At 38.3% G+C, this 21,576-nt stretch overlaps 1 protein-coding gene across 1 annotated transcript; it reads left to right on the top strand.

Moving 5' to 3' along the window:
• Positions 1-3,559: 3,559 nt before the first annotated feature.
• On the top strand, positions 3,560-5,990 carry LOC141611675 (lysM domain receptor-like kinase 3). Its single transcript, XM_074430261.1, has 2 exons — positions 3,560-4,579; positions 5,236-5,990. Exons 1-2 carry the CDS (start codon positions 3,726-3,728, stop codon positions 5,669-5,671), a joined length of 1,290 nt encoding a protein of 429 aa, XP_074286362.1. The 5' UTR covers positions 3,560-3,725; the 3' UTR covers positions 5,672-5,990.
• The last annotated feature ends 15,586 nt before the right edge of the window (positions 5,991-21,576 follow it).

Below are 21,576 nucleotides of genomic sequence, written 5' to 3'. Positions count from 1 at the left end.
GAACTCAACCGTATAAAAATGAGGGTTACGCAGTGAGACACAATAACCATGAAAGTTAACCATTAACACCACAAATTTAGCCACATACATGAGTAAGACAAAAGAACCAAACTTTATGACAAATAAGAGTGGAAATAGAGTAGAAAGGGCGAAATATCGACTTATTGTCCAGTAACCTATCACCGTTACCTTAGCTCTCGAATTCCCGAGTAAAAACGTCCAAAAACATTAGCCTTTATTCCGTCTTCAAGGTCTTCAACTAAAAGGAGGAAAAACGAGTTGTTTGAGTCATAAAACCGAGTTTGTCATAAGATGCCATTTTTGAAATTTCAACAAAATCGAAACTTTCTTACCTTAAAAGAATGAGGAAGGAACGAGGAAGAGGATGGTGTAAAATTTAGAGGAAACGGTGGGAGAATGGAGTCGAAATCTGGGTTTGAAGGTCTAAAAATGGTGTTTGTACGGCTCCTGATATTGTTTGTTGTTGTTGCTTTCGAAATGAAGAAGAGGAAAGAGGAGTGCAGGGTGGGTCACGGTATTACACAACAACAAGGATATTAATAGTAATAATATATTATAATAATAATAATAATATATAATAATATATAAAAGAGATATTTAAAGGTAGGGTGTAAGAGGGTAGGTGAGTGTGTTGTCGATATTTAGTTGGTCCGAGTTTAGTCAAGATTCCAATAGAAATGTGACGGTCTATGTTTAGACGGAAATTATTATTATTACTGTCACTATTATTGTCCGACCAAAAATATGCATACATATATTCTTATATAAATTATTCCTCAAGAATATAATTTAATAATACGTATTTTTATAAATGAGCTTTTATATATTACCTTTATGAAGATCGTGTTTGACATAAAATTAATTAAATTGAATAATTCAAAATTATAAAATAAAGTAATCAAACGGTTTAATAAATTATAAATGCCAAAATGAGAATTTCGCGGGTGTTACAATGGTGGCCTAAGATGGTCGACGTTGGTGGCTTGAGGTGGTCGATCAATCTGTGGTTAGCGGCAAGCCGAGGCTGAGAAAGGCAGTGGCAAGAGTGGGGGAGGTGGTTGTAACATCCCCATAGGTCGGGACCCTTCCTCTAGGCAATTCCAATCACATGGAGTTGTCACAAGCTTTGGTGTTCCAAGAGTGTAGTGCGAACAACAAGTAAAGAAGTACTTTAGACTACATAGATAATTAAGTTGTAATATTAAGTGACTACAAGTTAAGGGATATGAAAATCATCCCAATGATACAACCAAATCGAATGGAGTTTTAAATGTCAAAACTAAATAAGAACAAGTGGCGACAACAAGGTAGACCGCTCCCAAGCCCGCTACTCAAATATGCGCACCTGCCGACACTGCTCCCCATATGGGCGGAAATCACCATATGGATCATCACAGACAATCAAACCCAAGTGTTAGCCAATGATATAAATGTTCACTAATAAATGAGAGATGCAACTAAATTACTAATTTAATGAGGTGTAAAAACATGACAAATATCCGCCAAACTCATCAATACGACTAAGGTACTCGGAACACGTCCGTGGTACCGGGCTCGAGTGCGACTCGAGTCCCCTGCCAGACAATGCCTCACCGCATGAGTCCCTCCATAACCCAAGTACCCAATGTGCACATTCCCTTGGAGTGGGAAGCTCCAAGAGAGACTTGAGCGGAAGACGGTTTTCCAACCACCTTCCGTCTCAAAACCATCATCAACATCCCCCAACAATCTCCAATGTCAACAATTCACCAACAACAAGAACAATTAACCAAACAAGTATACCATTAAATTCATACAACAACCAATTCATGCTCATAACTTCATTAATTCATTTTCTCTTCTTTTAATTGCTTATTAACATGTTATAATGCAAGATAATTAACACTACTAGAATCATTCACCATACTCATTTTTCCCAAAATCATCACGAGACCACAACATGTACCAAACCCTAATTATCCAAAACATGTTATAATGCAACTACTATGAAATAAATATAATTAATGGTATTAAATGTACAATTAAACACTTATAACACCATAACTAAGTAGGGAAACCCTACCTTGAGCTTATCTCCACAATTACAAAAGCTACTCCCTAGAATGCTCCTCAATGAAACTTCCTACACATATTAATTATTATAATCAATACTAAAATCTATTATAACAACATACTAAGTTAACCCCTTGAATTCTTACAACATAATTAAGTAAGGAGTAATCTACTAACTAAATAAGGTTGTTAAGACAAAATAGAAGAGAAGAGGAAGTGTAGATCTACTTACAATAAAGAAGAAAGGCTAAGGAGGCAAGAATCTTCTTTAGAAAAATTAGGGTTCTTGAGAAGATTTGATGGTGGAGAGTTTAGAGAGAAGTTGGGGAAATTTAGAGAGTGGTGAATAGTGTTTGAGAGGGGTTTTGGTGTAGGAAATCTGAAGTGATAGGGTTATGAAAGCGACATCTCAGCAAATATTTTCCCGTATAAAACTCACTCGATCGAGTGGAGGCTCCACTCGATCGAGTGGAGGCTCCACTCGGTTGAGTGGATGGTCACTCGGTCGAGTGGCCGACTTTCCAGGCCTTCCAGCCTACCGTATTGGAGTACTCGGTCTTCCACTCGGTCGAGTGGAGCTGCACTCGGCCAAGTGGGTTCTTTATTTGGTCTAGCTATAACTTAAATAAATACGAGGTATTACAGTGGTGGAATTGAATAGAGAGAGAATTGAAATAAAAGGGATAAAATGGTCATTTGCGTCCATGAATGAGCATCATCCTTATTCTTTTGGTTAATCCATTGCGGCGAAGAATATATTATATTTTTCGCTTTTTATAGCTTAGTCCTGCATGTTAATGTTGAATCAGTTTATGGTTAACACACTGAAACAACAAGTTAGTTTTAATCTAATGTAGATTATTTACGTAAAATGTTATATACTGTTATTACTATAATGATATCAATATAAAATTGTAAAACTTTATCTATACATGCCCGTGCAATTTTGCATGGGTACTAAGCTAGTTTATTAGAAAATGAAAAATTATCGAATGAAACACCCAGAAAAGGAAAATGTAAACTATTTACGAGGACGGAGGGAGTACTCAATTAAAAAATTTAATATTAAAAAAACCTTTAGAAATCTTGAAAGTAACGGTGGTATAAAAACACATCGTTATTAAATTAAGTGGTATGTTCTGTTTTTTTAATTTAATACCAGTTTTTATAAGTTCAGTTTAGATCGAATCAGTTCAAATAAGTTAAGTTCAATTCAGTATAATTTGTATTTCATATAAATTCAGTTAAGTTCGGTTCATTTTAGTTAGTTTCATTCTAAAAGAGCGGGTTTTAGTAGTGAATAACTGAATATGGATATAATAAAGCTCTGCTCTTTTGAATTGAAGTGAATGAAGGTGAACTAAATTAAAATAAAATAAATTAAAATTAAAATTAAATGAGAAAAGTTGTGAGGTGATGAGTTGATGACACCCTTATGTTGTGTCGACTGGATATATAAGGTGGATGGGTCCTATACAAGGGTATCAAGTATCAACCATCAAGTATAGTCTCTTCCGCGTTATGTATTGCAAATTGCAACTTTGCAAGCAACTAAGCCAAAAAGTAGGAACCACCACAAAAAATGTGACCCAAATCTTTGTTCTAAATTAAATCATCGTCTCCCTCAACAATCAATAATCAGAGCATCTTGAATGTGTAGATCCAAGATGGCAATAGATGCTATCCAACCCACTTCTCCACCCAAACCTACCAGACAACCCTCCACTTCAAGCTCAACCACCAATACCAATACCAATACCAATACCAACACTAACACCGTGACCACAACCTCAACCACCGTCTCCTCAGGGTCAAGCCGCCATTCCCTCGCCAGCCTCCGCAACTCTCTCCCTGAAAACCCACATCTCTATAACATCTCCGAAATCCGCCTTGCTACCAATAACTTCTTAGCTAAAAACTCATCCTCTTCATCTTCTTCTTCGACGAGGTCGTGGCGTTGTACTTTACACGGCAAAGATGTCATCATTTTCCAGCGTAAATCCCAAACAACCCAATTAACCCCAAATGTTGTTCAACGTAAACTATCATCTATTTGTCGGTCGCATCATATCGCAATTGTTAATCTCCTCGGCGCCTCCATTTCCGGGGAATATATTTACTTTGTTTATGATTTCATACCCGGTGCCAATTTGTACGACTTGTTGCATAATCCTAAAAATCCTGATTTTACGATACTTAGCTCGTGGATGTCTCGGCTTCAGGTGGCTTCTGATTTAGCAAATGCCTTGGATTATATTCATAATAGTACGGGTTTGGATGTTACGTTTGTGCATAATCACGTTAAGTCTAGTACTGTCCTTGTTACGGAACCTTCGTTTAATGCTAAGTTATGTCATTTTGGTGTTGCTGAGCTTTGTGGTGAGCCTACTGAGAAAAGAGAATTCGGGTCTTCTGGAAACAAAGACGAGATTGTCGACCAGGATTCTACGTCATCATTCAGGAGGTTGAATAGGTCCAACAGCGTCAAATTCAATGGTACTAGAGGGTATGTTTGCTAATTTCTAATTCAATCTTCATTTCATTTGTCCTACAATATCAAACCTCGTGACAGGCGCTTTCGCACCTACCTAATTAAACTCGAGTCTAAACTAAGCCCGGATAAAGATAAGAAATCATAAGAAATTGAGAAGTGGACAAGTCAAGAATAACAACATAATACTTGGATGTAGGGAAAGGTTCAACGTAACCAATGCGCAATAATGATATTGAACAAATTACTGACTTCTGGTCCCTCTTTTCTTATTTCTTGCAATCAATGATGAAAAACCCAAAATCTCATTTGTGACGGCAAGTATCCGTCACTTTACCATTTTCCCTCACAAATGACCCAAATAGAGGAGAGAGGGAAGCACATGGGGGTGCCCTCACCTTGTCCCCTATCCATTTTGTGAGTGGTATTATCCGTCACTTGCTCCGACCCGTCTTCAGCAAAACTAATTGGATGAAGAAATAATAGACTATGTTCACACATTTTTATATTCATTCAAGCATCCAAGTGACAAGAATTCGCAACCACCCTAAAGGCCTAAAATAATACCCCTTTGTTTTTTAATATAAGTCGTTTTAGAAAAATCAACTTACAAACTGTAAAATATGCAAAGTTTTTGAAAAGTCGGTACATTGTTAATCTTGATTATACAGGTACATGTCACCAGAGTTCCAATCGACAGGAATTGGGACACGAAAATCCGACGTATACTCCTTTGGGGTCGTGTTGATAGAGCTGTTGTCGGGCGAGGAACCGGTTAAGTACAAATTGGACAAGGTGACGAAAGAATATAGGAAGATTTCCGCACTGGACGCTGCGGTAGCCGTGGTGGAGAATGGCGATCATGGGGATGAAAGGGAGGGGAGGATAAGAAAATGGGTGGATAGAAGGCTCAAGGACTCGTATCCTGTTGACGTGGCTCAAAAGCTGACAAGGCTGGCTGTGGATTGCGTCCACGTGGACCCAGATCAACGGCCGGATATGCGCCGTGTGGCGGGGAAAATATCTAAGCTTTATTTGGAGTCTCAAGTTTGGTGTGACAAGATGAATGTTCCTACCGACTTTACTGTCTCTTTTGCACCTCGCTAGATAAGTTCATAAGTACAGAGTCTAAATTAGAGCTACCAAATCTCAATTTAAGATTGATGTCGGAATTGGCCATCGGAGTCTGATTACGCTTATTGCACTGCATATACGTCTAATATTAACTTAGTTTGCCAATGTGCTATTGTGGTAAATTTGAAAACCTTGATTACTCGCTCGTGATTCATTGTTGCAATCGATATTTATAACCGCGTTTGCAGGTTTATGAGAGTGATGTTTGAGTAGTTAATTGGTTGACAATGTAATAGTTAAGATTGTACTTTATCAATACAACTTGGATTATGACACTTGCTCATAATTGTGATACGGAGTACTAATGGTTGGAAGAAGACATTTTAGTAGATTTGTAATTCACTTGAAAGATAATTTCCTATTGGAAAAATGTTACTATGTAGTCTATACTCTATACTAACACATGGAGTGTATTATACATTTACTAGGTTTAAACCCGTGAAAATTCACGGGTCTACTTTAAAATATTTAATACAAAAGATTGCTATTTCATTATTAATATTCATAAAAACTAATATTTTGAGATTGAAATTAAATTATTTTTTCAGCATGTTCGTGACCCTCACAATATATCAGGCTTTAAATATTTTTTCATTGTTTTAATGTACTCGATCACCTTATACACATTTATTATGATTTCTTATTTATTCTTATTGACATATAAAAAAAATTATCTGGTATAAGTGAAGTGATCATGGAATCAAGAAAGTTTGTCACTTATGTATATATTCTCGATTTTTTACTCACAAAGTTTCTTATGTGTATAAGTCTACTATGTTTTTGTACGCACTAAACAATAAGACCGCTCATTTATTATGACAATGGATGTTAATGTTTATAATTATAATATTTTTATTGGTTTAAGTGTATGATAACGTCATATCTCGGGTACACCGAAGAATTTTTCTTTTATTATGAATGCTTACCAAATTCACCAATTAATCTCCTTTATCCCAATTTACCGATTGTTCACTTTATCTATTTATAAATATTCTATTATATTAACTTTATCTGTCTCAAATATATAAGAACCCGATAAGATATTTATGTTTTTTTAATATAAAGTGTTTCGTCACATGTAATTTATATGCGCTACAGTTTTTTCTTTATCTGTGTCCAATAATATACTTTGAATAATGGTATAGGGATCATAAAATAATTATATCTTATACTGTAACATTTTAATGTAGTTGAAATCTTTTCGAAATAGGCTACGGCTAGCTAAAATTTCGTCTATTTAAAAAATATTACTTAGTATTTTTCAAAATAATTTTGGCTAATTTTCGGAAAAGGAAATAATAATTTCGTAAAAGATATTTTGAAAATCACATGTTAATCCTTTTTTAATTATAATTGTAGTCGTAATTTATAAGTCTTATAAATTCAGCTAAAATGTATTTCAAAATAGATTTTAATATATCATAAAATGAGACATTTATAACGTATTAAAGATCATTGAACATAAGGATTGAATATAATATTTAGTAATAATTTTTTATTAAAGGCAATTTTCAATTAGTCTTTATTTTTTCCTTATTTAGTTGTGCTTTATTTAAGCGCCACATCAACTATAGATGAAAAATTATGATGCCACATCAACACATTTGGCTATTGCATTAAAGAAATATATGATTTTTAAAGATTATATAGAGTGTTCATTGTACACTTATTGTTAAAGATTATAATTAAGAGTGAACGTTTGAGAGTGAAATGTCGTGTGTTTTCTCATTTATCGGATATTATATTTATACAATATAATATACTGTGTATACATTTAATGTACTGAAGAAATTTGCTATAATTACTATTGCAAATAAGGACTTTGGGAAGGACGGTCCGGAAGTGAGATTTTCACCTTGACTTTACGTTTAAGCTCCCCCCCCCCCTCCCCCGAAAATTTCACCTTATAATTATTTTGATTGCAGTATATGCTATTAGGGTACTATTTCGTTAAAAACCTTGTCGATAAAAACCTAATAGGATAAAACCTGACTAAGGGAGAAACAGTGTAGTGCATATAATACTCCCCCCGAATTCAACATATATCCTTGAGCCGTCGCATTTCGATCTTGCGGACTAGTTGTGACACTCCCATACTCCAAGTGCCTTACCAGGACCACTCGGGTATAGGAACGTTACCATCTCGGTTATCCGAGGCAATGATAATCATAAGACAATGAAAAAACGTACTTTAAAAAGGTAAAATACTGTTTAAGTGATTACATGTTCCAACTCAAAACTGTTAAATGAAATACAATCCAAAACCAAAACTGTCTACTAGCAAAAACTGAACAACTAAGGACATCGTCTGACACATCAGAAGACTCTTCTAATTGCCAAGTGATGACTCATCCCAGCTAGCCCAAATGCATCATATCAAACATGCTCAACAACTGCTCACTATCCCCGAATGGATCACCACAGTTTTACAAAACAAACAACGGAGTCAGTACTAATTACACAATACAAATCACAATAAAACAAATGCCAAACAACTCAGTCGTCACATCAAACCCCAGTCTCCATAATCAATCTCCACACAACTGACTACACACTAAAGTATGTAGTCCTGCCAGAGTACCCATCGCAACAGGTACTCCACACCGCCAGTGGGGGACCGCAGCCGTACGGTACATCCCCTCATGTGGCGGGTTCCACAGAGGGCGAACCAAGGGCGTGAAGCCACTCCCGCAAGTGACTCCACTCAGCCAGGGACGCGCCCCGAATATCACAGACAGAGATACAATCAACGATCAACAATGTAACCAACAATATAACCAACAACCGTCACAACCACCAACAATATACTTTAACAACAATCACAATGAAACCACCAAACACATCATGTAATTAATACTGAGTAGGGAAACGCTACCTAGAATGCAATCACAGAATCAGACGATCCAGCAGCTGTCTCAAAACTTCTCTTCTACGAACCCTCCTCCTATACATACATTCTTATAATTACTACCTTAACCATACAATCATAAAACCCCCAAATCACCCAATTAGGGTTTAACCAATATTAACAAAACAATATAAAAGTTATATGTAAAGCTTACCCTCGACACAAGGATCACAAAGGTATAAAGAATGACGAAATCCGACACTTCTAGCTCCGGGGATTGCTAATAATGCGGCGAGGATGATTCAATGTAACTCCAATTCTTCTCTTGAAAGCTTTTAGGTTGTAAAAGTGTTTTGAGAAAAGTGACGAAAGCCTTTTATACCATTCCCGCATTATTAACAAAACCCGTCAAATATTACCCGTAAAACCACTTAATCGATCGAGTAAGTCAGTTACTCGATCGAGTGCCACTTACTCGATCGAGTGCCAAGCATACTCGATCGAGTACCCTACAGGCAGACTACTGTTTCGTATACAAAACATACTTACTCGACAGAGTAAGCCCCACTCGATAGAGTACCCAAAGACTCATAAAACCGTAGTATTACAGTCTTCCCTCCTTAAAAAGAACTTCGTCCCCGAAGTTCAAACCACAACAAAACAAAAACACACTAACACTCTCCCGACACAACAACAAAAACAAAACTCAAGATAAAACTCCAAAACATACTTACCAAACCAAACTCAACCCGACTCAACCAACTACTAACTATATCAAAACCAACATAAAAACATGTAAAAACTCTTCGCAACCATATCCTACCCCCCCCTAAAAGAAACAAGGTTACGTCCCCGCAACCATACATACCTGATCAAAAAGAGACGGGTACCGCTCCCTCATAGCCTCTTCCGCCTCCCATGTAGCCTCCTCAACCTCATGATTAGACCAAAGAACCTTAAGCAACACTGTCTCACCATGTCTGGTTTTCCTAACCTTTCGGTCAAGAATCTGTTTAGGCACCTCAAGATAAGACAAGGACTCATCCAACTCTATGTTCTCTACCTCTAACACATGTGACGGATCACTAACATACTTCCGCAGCTGAGACACATGAAACACATTATGTACCCTATCCAAAGCAGATGGTAAAGCCAACCGATAAGCAACCTCACCCACACGGTCTAAGATCTCATACGGTCCTATGAACTTCTGGCTCAGCTTCCCTTTCGTACCAAATCTTATGACCCCACGCATAGGAGATACTTTCAAAAGAACCTTGTCCCCAACCTGAAACTCTATATCCCGTCGATGTAGATCTGCATAACTCTTTTGTCGATCCTGGGCCGCTCTCATCCTCTGTCTGATCAGCTTAATCTGCTCCACTAGCTCATGAACCATCTCTGGTCCTAAAACCACTGCCTCTGCACTATTGTCCCAACAAATCGGACTTCTACATCTCCTCCCATATAAAGCCTCAAATGGCGCCATGCCAATACTGGTGTGATAGCTGTTGTTGTAAGAAAACTCAATCAAATCCAATCTCTGTTTCCAGCTACCACCAAAATCCATAGAAATGGACTCCCACTTCCACTCAGGTACCTCAAGAGACTGAATCTTATCTTGTGGTCGACGCTACTCCCCTTTCACTCTCTGACATGTCAAACAACGAGCCACGAACTCAGCTGTTTCTTTCTTCATCCCAGGCCACCAGAAAGTCTTTTTCAAATCCTTGTATAGCTTGTCCCTGCCTGGATGTACTAAGTATGGTGTGCAATGAGCCTCTGTCATGATCATCTTTTTCAGCTCTTCATTATTAGGGACACACCACCTCCCATCAAATCTCACACTACCATATGTATGAATAGAGAATCTAGACACTGTCCTTTTCTCTACTCCGGCTCTTCACTCCACTATCTTGGTATCTAACGCCTGTTTACTGCGAATATCATCATAAAGATCAGGCTGCACTATCAAATCTCCCATAGCATCCCCTTTCTGGATCATATGTATTCCGAACTTCCCCACCTCATCTCTCAATCTCATCAAAGATATAGCTGTGCACAAAGAATGCACACTCTTCCTGCTCAAAGCATCGGCAACCGCATTGGCTTTCCCTTCATGGTAGATAATGTCCATGTCATAATCGCCAATCAACTCCATCCACCTCCTCTGTCTCATGTTCAACTCCTTTTGAGTGAAGATGTACTTGAGACTCTTGTGATCTGAAAATACCTTAAAGGTCGTCCCATATAGGTAATGTCTCCAAATCTTAAGAGCAAACACAACTGCACCAAACTCTAGATCATGTGTAGGGTAATTCTCCTCATAGGGCTTCAATTGCCTAGAAGCATAAGCAATCACCTTCCCATTCTGCATCAACACACAACCCAACCCATTCTTTGAAGCATCCGTATACACCTCAAAGTTCTCACTCCCTTCAGGCAATGCTAAGATTGGAGCTGTGGTCAAACGCTTCTTTAATGTTTGGAACGCCGTCTCACAACTTTCATCCCAGCGAAATCTGTTCTCTTTTCTCATCAAAGCTGTCATAGGTCTAGCAATCTTGGAGAAATCCTTAATGAACCGTCGATAATACCCTGATAAACCCAAGAAACTCCTGATCTCAGCTACATTCTTTGGTGCTTCCCACTTGGTAACTGCTTCAATCTTGGCAGGATCCACAACTACCCCTTTCTTTGAAATCACATGCCCCAGAAAAGCTACCTCCTCTAACCAGAACTCACACTTGGATAACTTTGCATACAACTCATGTTCCCTCAAGGTCTGCAACACAATCCTCAGATGCTCCTCATGCTCCTCCTTAGTCTTAGAGAAGACTAAGATATCATCAATGAAAACCACCACAAACTTATCCAAGAACTGACTAAAGACCCGGTTCATCAAATCCATAAACACAGCTGGTGCATTAGATAACCCAAACGGCATCACCACATACTCATAATGGCCATACCTCGACGTGAAAGCTGTCTTTGGTATGTCCTCCTCCCTAATCTTTACCTGATGGTACCCCGACCTCAAATCAATCTTAGAAAAGACTGCTGCACCACTCAACTGATCAAACAAGTCATCTATCCTTGGCAAAGGATACTTGTTCTTCACCGTTACTCTGTTCAGCTCGCTCCTTGTAGTCTATGCACAACCTCAGGCTCCCATCTTTCTTTTTCACAAACAGAACTGGTGCTTCCCACGGTGATACACTAGGTCTAATGAATCCCCTCTCAATCAGATCATCCAACTGCTTCCTTAGCTCCTCTAACTCCTTAGGACCCATCCGGTACGGTGCCTTAGAGATTGGCCCCGTCCCCGGTTTCAGCTCAACACTGAAATCTATCTCCCTCTTTGGTGGCAACCCCGAAATCTCCTCTGGAAAGACATTTGGAAACTCTCCCACAACTGGTATCTCACAACTGTCGGACTCTCCACTCTGTGATCCCTCACATGGCACAAGATCAACGGGCACCCCTTCCTCAGATAGGACTTCAAGGTCACTGTTGCAATCAACTTAACTTTGGATTTGACAATAAACCCACGATAAGACACGCTAATATCCTTAGGACCTCTCAGAGAAACTTTCTTTTGATGACAATCTATCTTAGCTTTGTACTTTACCAACCAATCCATCCCGACTATCATCTCAAAACCGTCTAAAGGAAACTCTAGCAAGTCTACAGGTAGATCAACTTGCCCAACTATCATGGATACACCCCTATACAACCTCCTACAAGATACAGACTCACCCGAAGGTATAAAAACTTCTTCTCTTACAGACTCAAACTCACTCAAACCCAACCTTTTAACATGACTCGATGATACAAACGACTGTGACGCTCCCGAATCAAACAAAACAAAGGTATAAACACCATTAACAAGGAATGTACCAGTGATAACATGAGCATCGTCCTCAGCTGCTTTCTTCTCCATCATAAACAGCTTGCCACTGGTCTTCTGCCCAACTCCCTGGACAGTACTAGCTGGGGTAGTCGGCTTAGCACCCGACCCATGGCTGTTGTTGGTATTCGTAGCTGGTCTCTGATAAGAATTACCGCCATTGCGGTTACCCCCACCGTTGTTGTTCTGACCTCCCCTGTTGTTCCATGACCCAGCCGGCCTGTTACTAGCATAACTCTGTACAGGACCCCGTGAAAAGCTCCCCTGTGACGGTCTCTGGAAACCCCCACTCACCGCACTAGTGCACTCATGTCTCTTGTGGCCCACACCGCCACAGTTATAGCAGGTCATACCCCAACTACTGCTACCACTCCCTCGGCCACGCCCATATGAAGCCCCAACACTAAACCCTGAACCAGATGAATATGCCCTCACCTGCTTATGATTACTCTTCTTATAGCTGGACTGACCACCCCCTTCACTCTCAGCTTTCCTCTTCTCAGCACCCCTCTCTTTGGTCATCTCAACCAACCTCTTAGCCCTCCCAGCTCGCTCATAGACTTCCTTCACATCTGTAAGGACTCCTAACGGTAGCTTCTCCATGATCTTGGGGGTCAACCCCTTCTCAAACCTCAAAGCTAGGTTCTTCTCACTCAGCCCCATATCCTCAGCGTATCTGGACTTCTCATTAAACTTACGGTAGTACTCAGCCACCGTCATATCAGATGTCAACTTAAACTCATCGAACTCCTCCCTCAGCTTACTCCTCACATGTTCCGGTACAAACTCACGTCTCATGGCTCTTCTGAACTCATCCCAAGGTATTGCAGGTAGTCCCTGCTTCATATACATCTCCCTAGCACTCACCTTGACCTTGTCCCACCACTCACCTGCCGCTTCCCTCAAGTAGAACGCAGCTTGTTCCACTTTCAACTCATCCGGGTAGTGAACTAACTCCAGGATATTCTCCATCTCTCTGTGCCAATTATCCAGAAGAATTGGCGCCCCAGTTCCCTTATACTCTTTCGGATTGAACCTAGATATGTGGATGCTGATCTTGGAGTGATCAACCTCCTTATCCTTTCCCACTCTCTTCAAAGCTTCCGTAAGAGCATCTTGGTGCTCCAATATCTTTACTATGTCATCAACCGTCATACTCTCAGCTCTAGCATACAAGGCGTTTCTTTTCGGCGGCATCTTGTAACTATATAAGAAAAGGTAGGCATAAACACTCATATTATAACCCAAAACATGCATACGACCGGTATAAAACCCATTCGATCGAGTCCCAACACCCACTCGATCGAGTTGAGGCCACTCGATCGAGTGCCCCACCTACTCGATCGAGTGCCTCGACTCCAGAACTTGATCAGAACACTGCTCAAAAACATACTCGATCGAGCTGACTAGCCACTCGATCGAGCTGACCCTACTCGATCGAGTGCCCCTACCTACTCGATCGAGTGCCCAAAAACACGCTTCTGCCTAGAAAACACAAAACTACCCACTCGATCGAGTCAGACCCACTCGATCGAGCCTCTCACCTACTCGATCGAGTGCCCCCCACTCGATCGAGTCATGCAGACTCGTATAACTACTCGCATGCTTATCTTTCCTTTCCAACTATACAATATGTTGGACCATATAGATATATGTTTAAGTTTTGATAATGACAAGTGTGTGCTTCGTATTATATATACTCTTGCTTGTAATCGTTTGTTTAGTCTATGTTAGATTAACTTAGGTTACAAGTTTAGCAAGTAATGTTATAACATCCTTAGCTATAACATTGAAGATTTGTGAAGCATTGTTCAAGTAATGTTATAGCAGCTTGAGCTATAACATTTAAGATTCCTAAAGCGTCATAGTAACTGTAGCAAGTTTCAAGTATGATCACTCAAGCAAAAGGCTAGATCAAGTCTTTAATAAGCTCAAGATGAAGAGCTTTTGGTCAAGATAAAGAGAAGATCCTATCACTGAAGATCTCCAGGAAGATTAGCTAGTATAGGTCTTCATCTAATGACGGTATCTTAAGGAAAAATATTGGGAAGCCAAAGTTATAGCTATTTCACCTATAACTTTGTTTACCAAACTTTAAGTTATAGCTGTTTCTACTATAACTTTGAGTAGCATTTTAATAGCACGATTTTAATAGTTTTAAAATCATTTTTCAAAGGATAAAATTCTTTAAACATATTTCGAAATCATATGTATCTATAGTGGAGTTGATATATGGGTTGTTATAATGGATAACTTGCATATCTCTATTGGTTAGTAAAACGACTTATGGGTCGTCATGCTACCTAGGGTTTGCTAGTTTATTTTAACCTAACCCTAATCCAAGAAGAGAGATTTTCGTCTAGATGGACACGAGCCTAGGGTTTCGGCCGCTGACTTTGAGCCTTTAGGTTTTACAAGTCCTCTAGTACAAGTAACCTATCTAATTAAATTTAGCTTATATTTTTATAAGATATTTTCTTATCTTAAATATATATACATGATTTAATTTGTTTACTTATCTGAAAATCTTAAAGATATAGTTATGGAAAAATAAGATTCATTTTTATCTTATTTACTTAAACTAATATATCTTGGACTGAATTAGGAAAGAGATAGAGATTTATCTCTTGCGAGAGAAACCGTCTATCTCATGGCATCCTAGGGTTTCGTGCAAACCCTAGTTCTCTCCTCTACTATAAATACATATGATCATTCTTTATTCAAGTTAAGCTTTTCGAAATATAAAAATCCCTTGCAAACAAATTTGAGTTTAATTTTCAATTGGCTATTTTCATTGTTTTGCATTTGGAAAATCTTACGAAAAGTCGTGCTCTTTAATTTGCTTATTTTTCTTAAGGTTACGTCATAAGATAATAGTACTTCATATTGTTTCTTACTCGTTCAATTGTGTGAACACTTAGAAGAACAATCAAGTGCTTTCTTAGTAACTTAAGATAGTCAAAACCGAATATCGATCTAGTGATATTCAAATTGAGTTATAGCTAGAGTTAGCTATACGAGTTGGGTTGATAATTTTGTAATCCGGAAAAAGGTACTAAAATTATTAATCGAGAATAGTGGACGTAGGCTTCGACGTGTGAAGCTGAACCACTTCAAATATCGTGTGTCCTTGCAGTTTTCATTTCATTCATTTCATTACGTTCATAATTACTTAGTTAATTAGTTAAAGTTTAATCAATAAACTTTAAGTAATTAATCATTGATATAAATTAAAAAGTGGGCATAAGTTTTTAAATACTCAATACCCCCCCCCCCCCTCTCGAGTATTTCGGGTGTGATAGACTCTTCAATTGGTATCAGAGCCTCGAGCTCTTGATTGCCTAACCGCAAAGAGGCTAGATCCGTCTATCTTTTTATCTTTTTATTTTATTTTATTTCCGCTGCCTTACACGTGTGAAATGGATTCCAAGTATCTTAAGTGTCCCGTCTTTGATGGGAAGAATTATGGACTTTAGAAAAACATGATGACACACTATATAAAAGGACATGATTGGGAGTGCTGGACGATCATCAAGAATGGACCAAACAAAATTTTGGTTGCATCTTCGGAAGGCACTACCTATGAGAAAAAGGAAGAAGACTATGTTGAGGCTGATTACAAGAAGGCTGAGAAAAACTCGAAAGCGATAAGCCTGTTACAAAATGGCATGACATCGACTGAATTCGATCGTTTTTCTTCTTGCACTTCGGCCAAGGAAATATGGGATGGTCTTGAGTTGGCCTATGAAGGAACGTCGGCTGTAAGGAAATATCGCATTGACTTGCTGATTCAAAAATATGAACTTTTTAGAATGGAAAATAATGAATCACTAGATAGCATGTCAGCACGATTTTCTACTATAGTCAATGAGCTCAAAAATCTTGGTAAAAATTTTAACTCCGAAGATATTGCTAGAAAAGTACTTAGGAGTCTAACCAAGAAATGGCGTCCCAAGGTCACGGTCATGGAAGAAGTCAGAGATCTCACTTCTCTTCCTTATGCAGAACTTATTGGTGCTTTCATGGCTCATAAACTCGTCCTGTATGACGATGAGGCCGAGTCCAGTAACAATAAAAGCATGGCTCTACAAGCTTCTGCTAAGGAAGAAGAAGATGTAGAAATAGAGGACGAAACTGTTTTGTTTGCCAAACGATTTAATAAACGAATTTTCAGAAACAAGCAAGAAAAATCGTTTAACAACAACAACAAGTCCTATAATAAGAAAACTACTGAGTCTAAGAATACGTTTCCTAACAGAGGATGCTTCAAGTGCGGAGAATCCGGTCATATGATTAAGGATTGTCCCACATGGGAGAAAATTAAAGACAAAGCAAAACGTGAGAAGACAAAGAAGGAATTCAAGCAAGTGATGATAGCATCTTGCTGGGGAGAACTCGACACTAAGGACGACGAAGCATCAGAAGAAGAAGAAGAAGAAGAAGAAGAAGAAGTTGCAAATCTATGTCTAAGCAACGTCAGTCTTGACCTCTTTTCAGAGAATGATAAAGATAGCAAGGACTCCTACTGCAGCTTTCTAGGAGATTCCGATTCAGAAGAAGAAGAAGAAGAGGTAAGCTATCTTGAACTTAAAAAGGGTGTCAAGAAACTACCTAGGAATGCCTTAATTGAATATTTTGAGCAATCTCTTGATAAGTGTCACGAACAAGAATTGGAATTGAAAGACTTGAAAGAACAAATTCTTGACATTGCTGAAGAGAATCATCTTCTTAAAGCAAAGGCCAAAAAGCTTAAATCTAAAGTTACAGCTAATATAGCTACAACTTCAGATGTGACAAATGCTGAAAAGAAGGCTCTTGAGTCTAAAGTTATAGCTAATGAAGCTATAACCTCAGACCTGAAACTCAACATTAAGCATCTTCAAGCTAAAGTTACAGCTAGTGAAGCTATAACTTTGGAATTGAGGAAAGTCAAAGAGCTTCTTGAAACCAAGGCTACGGCTAGAGAAGTCGTGATCTCAGATAAAAAAAGGAGATTGAATCTCTGACTCAGCAATTGTCGGAATCAAAAACCATTCTATCAAATACCAAAAGAACCCATGCCGAGATGGTGCGAGTTCTCAATGATAGATTCCAAAACTTTCGTGACAATTATGAAGAGACTCATTCCCCTAAGGTCAGTGAGTCAGACCATTCCAAATGCAACAAAGAGATACAGTCCTTAAAAGAGTTACTCCTACACGCTAGAAAGGTTCATGATAAATGGGAAGGTAGCACACGTGTCCTTAATTTCCTAACTGAGCAATCAAATAATAACATGAAAATGGGATTAGGGCACGAGTGCTATGGTCGTAGAGATCACTCTAAATGCAAATCAAACCCTTCCGAACGAGATTTCAAAAGGAGAAAATACACAAATTTACCAGAATATTTGATTTGTAATTATTGTGCTCATACTGGACATATCCAAGAAAATTGTGTCAAATATGCTCAGGATTTAAGAAAAGGAATCAATTTTGCTAAAGCATCTGACACTACTTTCGAGGAAAGTAATAATACCCCATCTGAACCATGTACCAATGAAGAACGCAACAATGATCATCGTTGGTTCTACGATATGAGCTTCGATTTCAAGAAGGCTACCAAATCAAAACAACCACCCAAACCTCAAGAGCCCTTCAAAACCAAAGCTCCTCCAAAACAACCTGAAAGACCACGACCTAAGGAATCCACAACTCAACCTAAGACGGTTCCTAAACAAACCCATTCGCGTCCAAAATGAAAAGTTATAAAAAGGGTTTGGGTTAGAAAAGATCTAGTTTTTAGAGTGACTAACGTCAAAGGACCCAACTTAGCTTGGGTACCTAAAAACTGTATCTAATTATTTTGCAGGTTGTGGTGAAAGAAAATAACTTATGGTACCTTGATAGTGGATGCTCAAGGCACATGACTGGAGATGTAAATTTATTTCTTTCACTTGAACCTTTCGATGGAGGTAAGGTCACATTTGGCGACAACAAAAAGGGTAAGGTTATCGGTGTTGGTAAAGTTGGAATATCCTCTTCTCATGCTATCAGTGATGTTTATCTTGTCAGTGGTCTCAAACACAATTTACTAAGTATCTCTAAATTATGCGACAAAGGAACAAGTTGTTTTTCATTCAGATTCTTGTCGAATAATAATTGAAGGAACAAGTAGTGTTGTGCTTGAAGGTCATCGTAGAAGGAATGTTTATATGATTGATCTAAATAATATTCCTACTAATTCATTCACATGCATGAAAGTAACAACAGATGATCCGTGTCTTTGGCACAAAAGATTTGCTCATATAAATTCAACAACGTTGAATAAACTAAAGAAATGGGATTTGGTTGAAGGACTTCCTTCAATCAAGTTTGATCAAAAAACATTATGTGATTCTTGTGCTCGTTGCAAACACGTGAGATCATCATTCAAACCCAAGAGAATGGTAAGTACCAAGGAACCACTAGAACTCGTGCATATGGATCTCTGTGGCCCAATGAAGGTAAGAAGTCGAGGTGGATCCAGGTATGTCTTCGTTCTAGTTGATGATTATTCCAGATATGTTTGGCCAATCTTTCTCAATTCAAAAGATGAAACTTTCGAAGAATTTGCAGTTCTAATGAAGCTTGCCCAAAATAAGTATAAATCAAAATTAGTTTCCATTCGTACGGATCATGGCACCGAATTTGATAATCATGCCTTTATAGAATACTGTAGGGAGAATGGTGTTGGGCATAACTTCTCAGCACCACGAACCCCACAACAAAACGGTGTTGTTGAACGTATGAATAAGACATTGGAGGATATGGCACGCACTATGTTATTGTGTAATGGACTACCACGTAATTTTTGGGCTGAAGCTATTAGTACTGCATGTTATGTTCATAATCGAGCTTTGATTAGACCTATTCTCAAGAAGACTCCTTATGAGCTTCTTAGAGGACGAAAACCTAACATATCACATCTACGTTGCTTCGGGAGTAAATGTTTTGTCCATAATAATGGCAAAAATAGATTAAGCAAATTCGATCCCAGAAGTGATGAAGCAGTGTTTGTTGGTTATTCCAATCATAGTAAAGCATATAAGGTTTTCAATAAAAGAACCTTATGCATCGAAGAAAGTATTCATGTTGTTTTTTATGAGAATAATATGTTTGACAAAGCTGAACAGGATAAGGAAGAAGATTTGAACGAACCTGATTTCCGACTATCCCGGAATAAACTTCCAGAATTGGATGAAATAGATAAAGAAATTGAGGGCACAAATGATGAACAAGGAAGCCCTTCAAATGATAAAGGAAAGAGAACTTAGAGTTTAGTTGATGATACTAAAACCTCTTCTCAATCTAAGCAATTGGAGGATAGAGTTATAACTGATGAAGCTATAACTTCAACTCAAATCAACGAATTAGATCCAATGTTATAGCTGATTCTGTTATAACTCCAGGATTGGATTCAGGGGAAACAAGGCTTGGACCCCAATCATTCGAAGAAGGCGAAACTAGTTCAGATGAAGATGTGCCTCCTGTTTCTAAGAAATGGAAATATAAGGATTCTCATCCAATGGAAACCATCTTAGGAAACTTGAATGAAGGTGTTCGAACTCGTAGAAGACTTAACAACTTTTGCTCATTCTACTCCTTTCTTTCAACCATTGAGCCAACAAATATCAAAGAATCACTTGCTGAACCAGATTGGATCGTTGCCATGCAAGAAGAGCTTCAACAATTCGAACGAAACAAAGTTTGGCATTTGGTACCAAGACCTAAAGACCGAACGGTTATTGGTACAAGATGGGTTTTTAGAAACAAGCTGGACGATACAGGAGTTTGTACGAAATAAAGCAAGATTGGTCGTACAAGGGTATAATCAACAAGAAGGAATTGACTACGATGAAACCTTCGCTCCTGTAGCCAGACTTGAGGCTATTCGATTATTAATAGCATTTGCTTCTCATAAAGGAATTAAACTTTATCAAATGGACGTTAAGACAACATTTCTCAACGGTTATTTGAATGAGGAGGTCTTCGTCAAACAACCTCCAGGATTTCTCGATAGCAAGTTTCAAAACCTTGTTTTTAAATTAGATAAAGCATTATATGGTTTGAAACAAGCTCCGAGGTCATGGTACGACAGATTGTCAAAATATCTTCTTGAAAGTGGTTTTAAAAGAGGATCTGTCGACAAAACCCTATTTCTGAAAACTGAGGATTCCGATTTATTAGTTGTACAAATATACGTTGACGATATTATTTTTGGTTCAATTAATAATCGTTTATGTAAGTACTTTTCAGATTTAATGACCTCAGAATTCGAGATGAGCATGATGGGAGAACTCAAGTTCTTCCTTGGACTCCAGATTCAACAAACTTCTGAAGGAATTATGATACACCAACAAAAATACATCAAGGAGCTAATCAAGAAATTCGGTATGGAAAATTCTAATTCTAAGCCAACTCCTATGGGTACTGAGAAGAAGTTGACTTTGGATGAAAACGATAAGTCTGTCGATGAGATGACTTATCGAGGTATGATTGGCTCACTTCTTTATTTAACTGCAAGTCGTCCGGATATTATGTTTAGTGTATGCGTATGTGCTCGATTCCAATCGTGCCCTAAAGAATCGCATATGACTGCAGTTAAGAGAATCTTGAAGTATTGAATTGGTACATCTAAGTTATATTTGTGGTATCCTCTTGAGTGTAATTTCGATCTCATAGGGTATTCAGATGCAGATTATGCAGGTTGTTCACTTGACAGAAAAAGTACTTTCGGCATAGCCACATTTGTTGGACCGTGTATCATTACGTGGGGGTAAAAGAAGCAAAATTCCGTTGCGTTATCTACAGCTGAAGCCGAATACATTGCTGCTGGATTGGTATGTTCTCAACTTTTATGGCTTAAGCAACAATTATGTGATTACGGTGTTAATGTTGGGTGTATACCTATTTTATGCGATAACACGAGTGCTATAATTATATCTAAGAACCCTGCGCAGCACTCACGAACTAAGCATATAGACATTAGACACCATTTTCTACGAGATCATGTAGATAAGGGCAACATAAGACTGGAATTTTGTAGTACAGAAAAACAATGGTCTGACATTTTTACTAAAGCATTGGCTAGAGAACGTTT

This window comes from Silene latifolia, chromosome 11, assembly GCF_048544455.1.
Source record: "Silene latifolia isolate original U9 population chromosome 11, ASM4854445v1, whole genome shotgun sequence".
Lineage (NCBI taxonomy): Eukaryota > Viridiplantae > Streptophyta > Magnoliopsida > Caryophyllales > Caryophyllaceae > Silene > Silene latifolia.
The sequence above is the reverse complement of the archived record's forward strand: the minus strand, read 5'-3'. Positions and strand labels throughout refer to the sequence as shown.

Coding starts and splice junctions, on each gene's coding strand:
- LOC141611675 (XM_074430261.1), top strand. CDS start 3,726: ATGTGTAGATCCAAGATGGCAATAGATGCTATCCAACCCACTTCTCCA. Junction 4,580..5,235: donor AAATTCAATGGTACTAGAGG/GTATGTTTGCTA, acceptor TTGATTATACAG/GTACATGTCACCAGAGTTCC.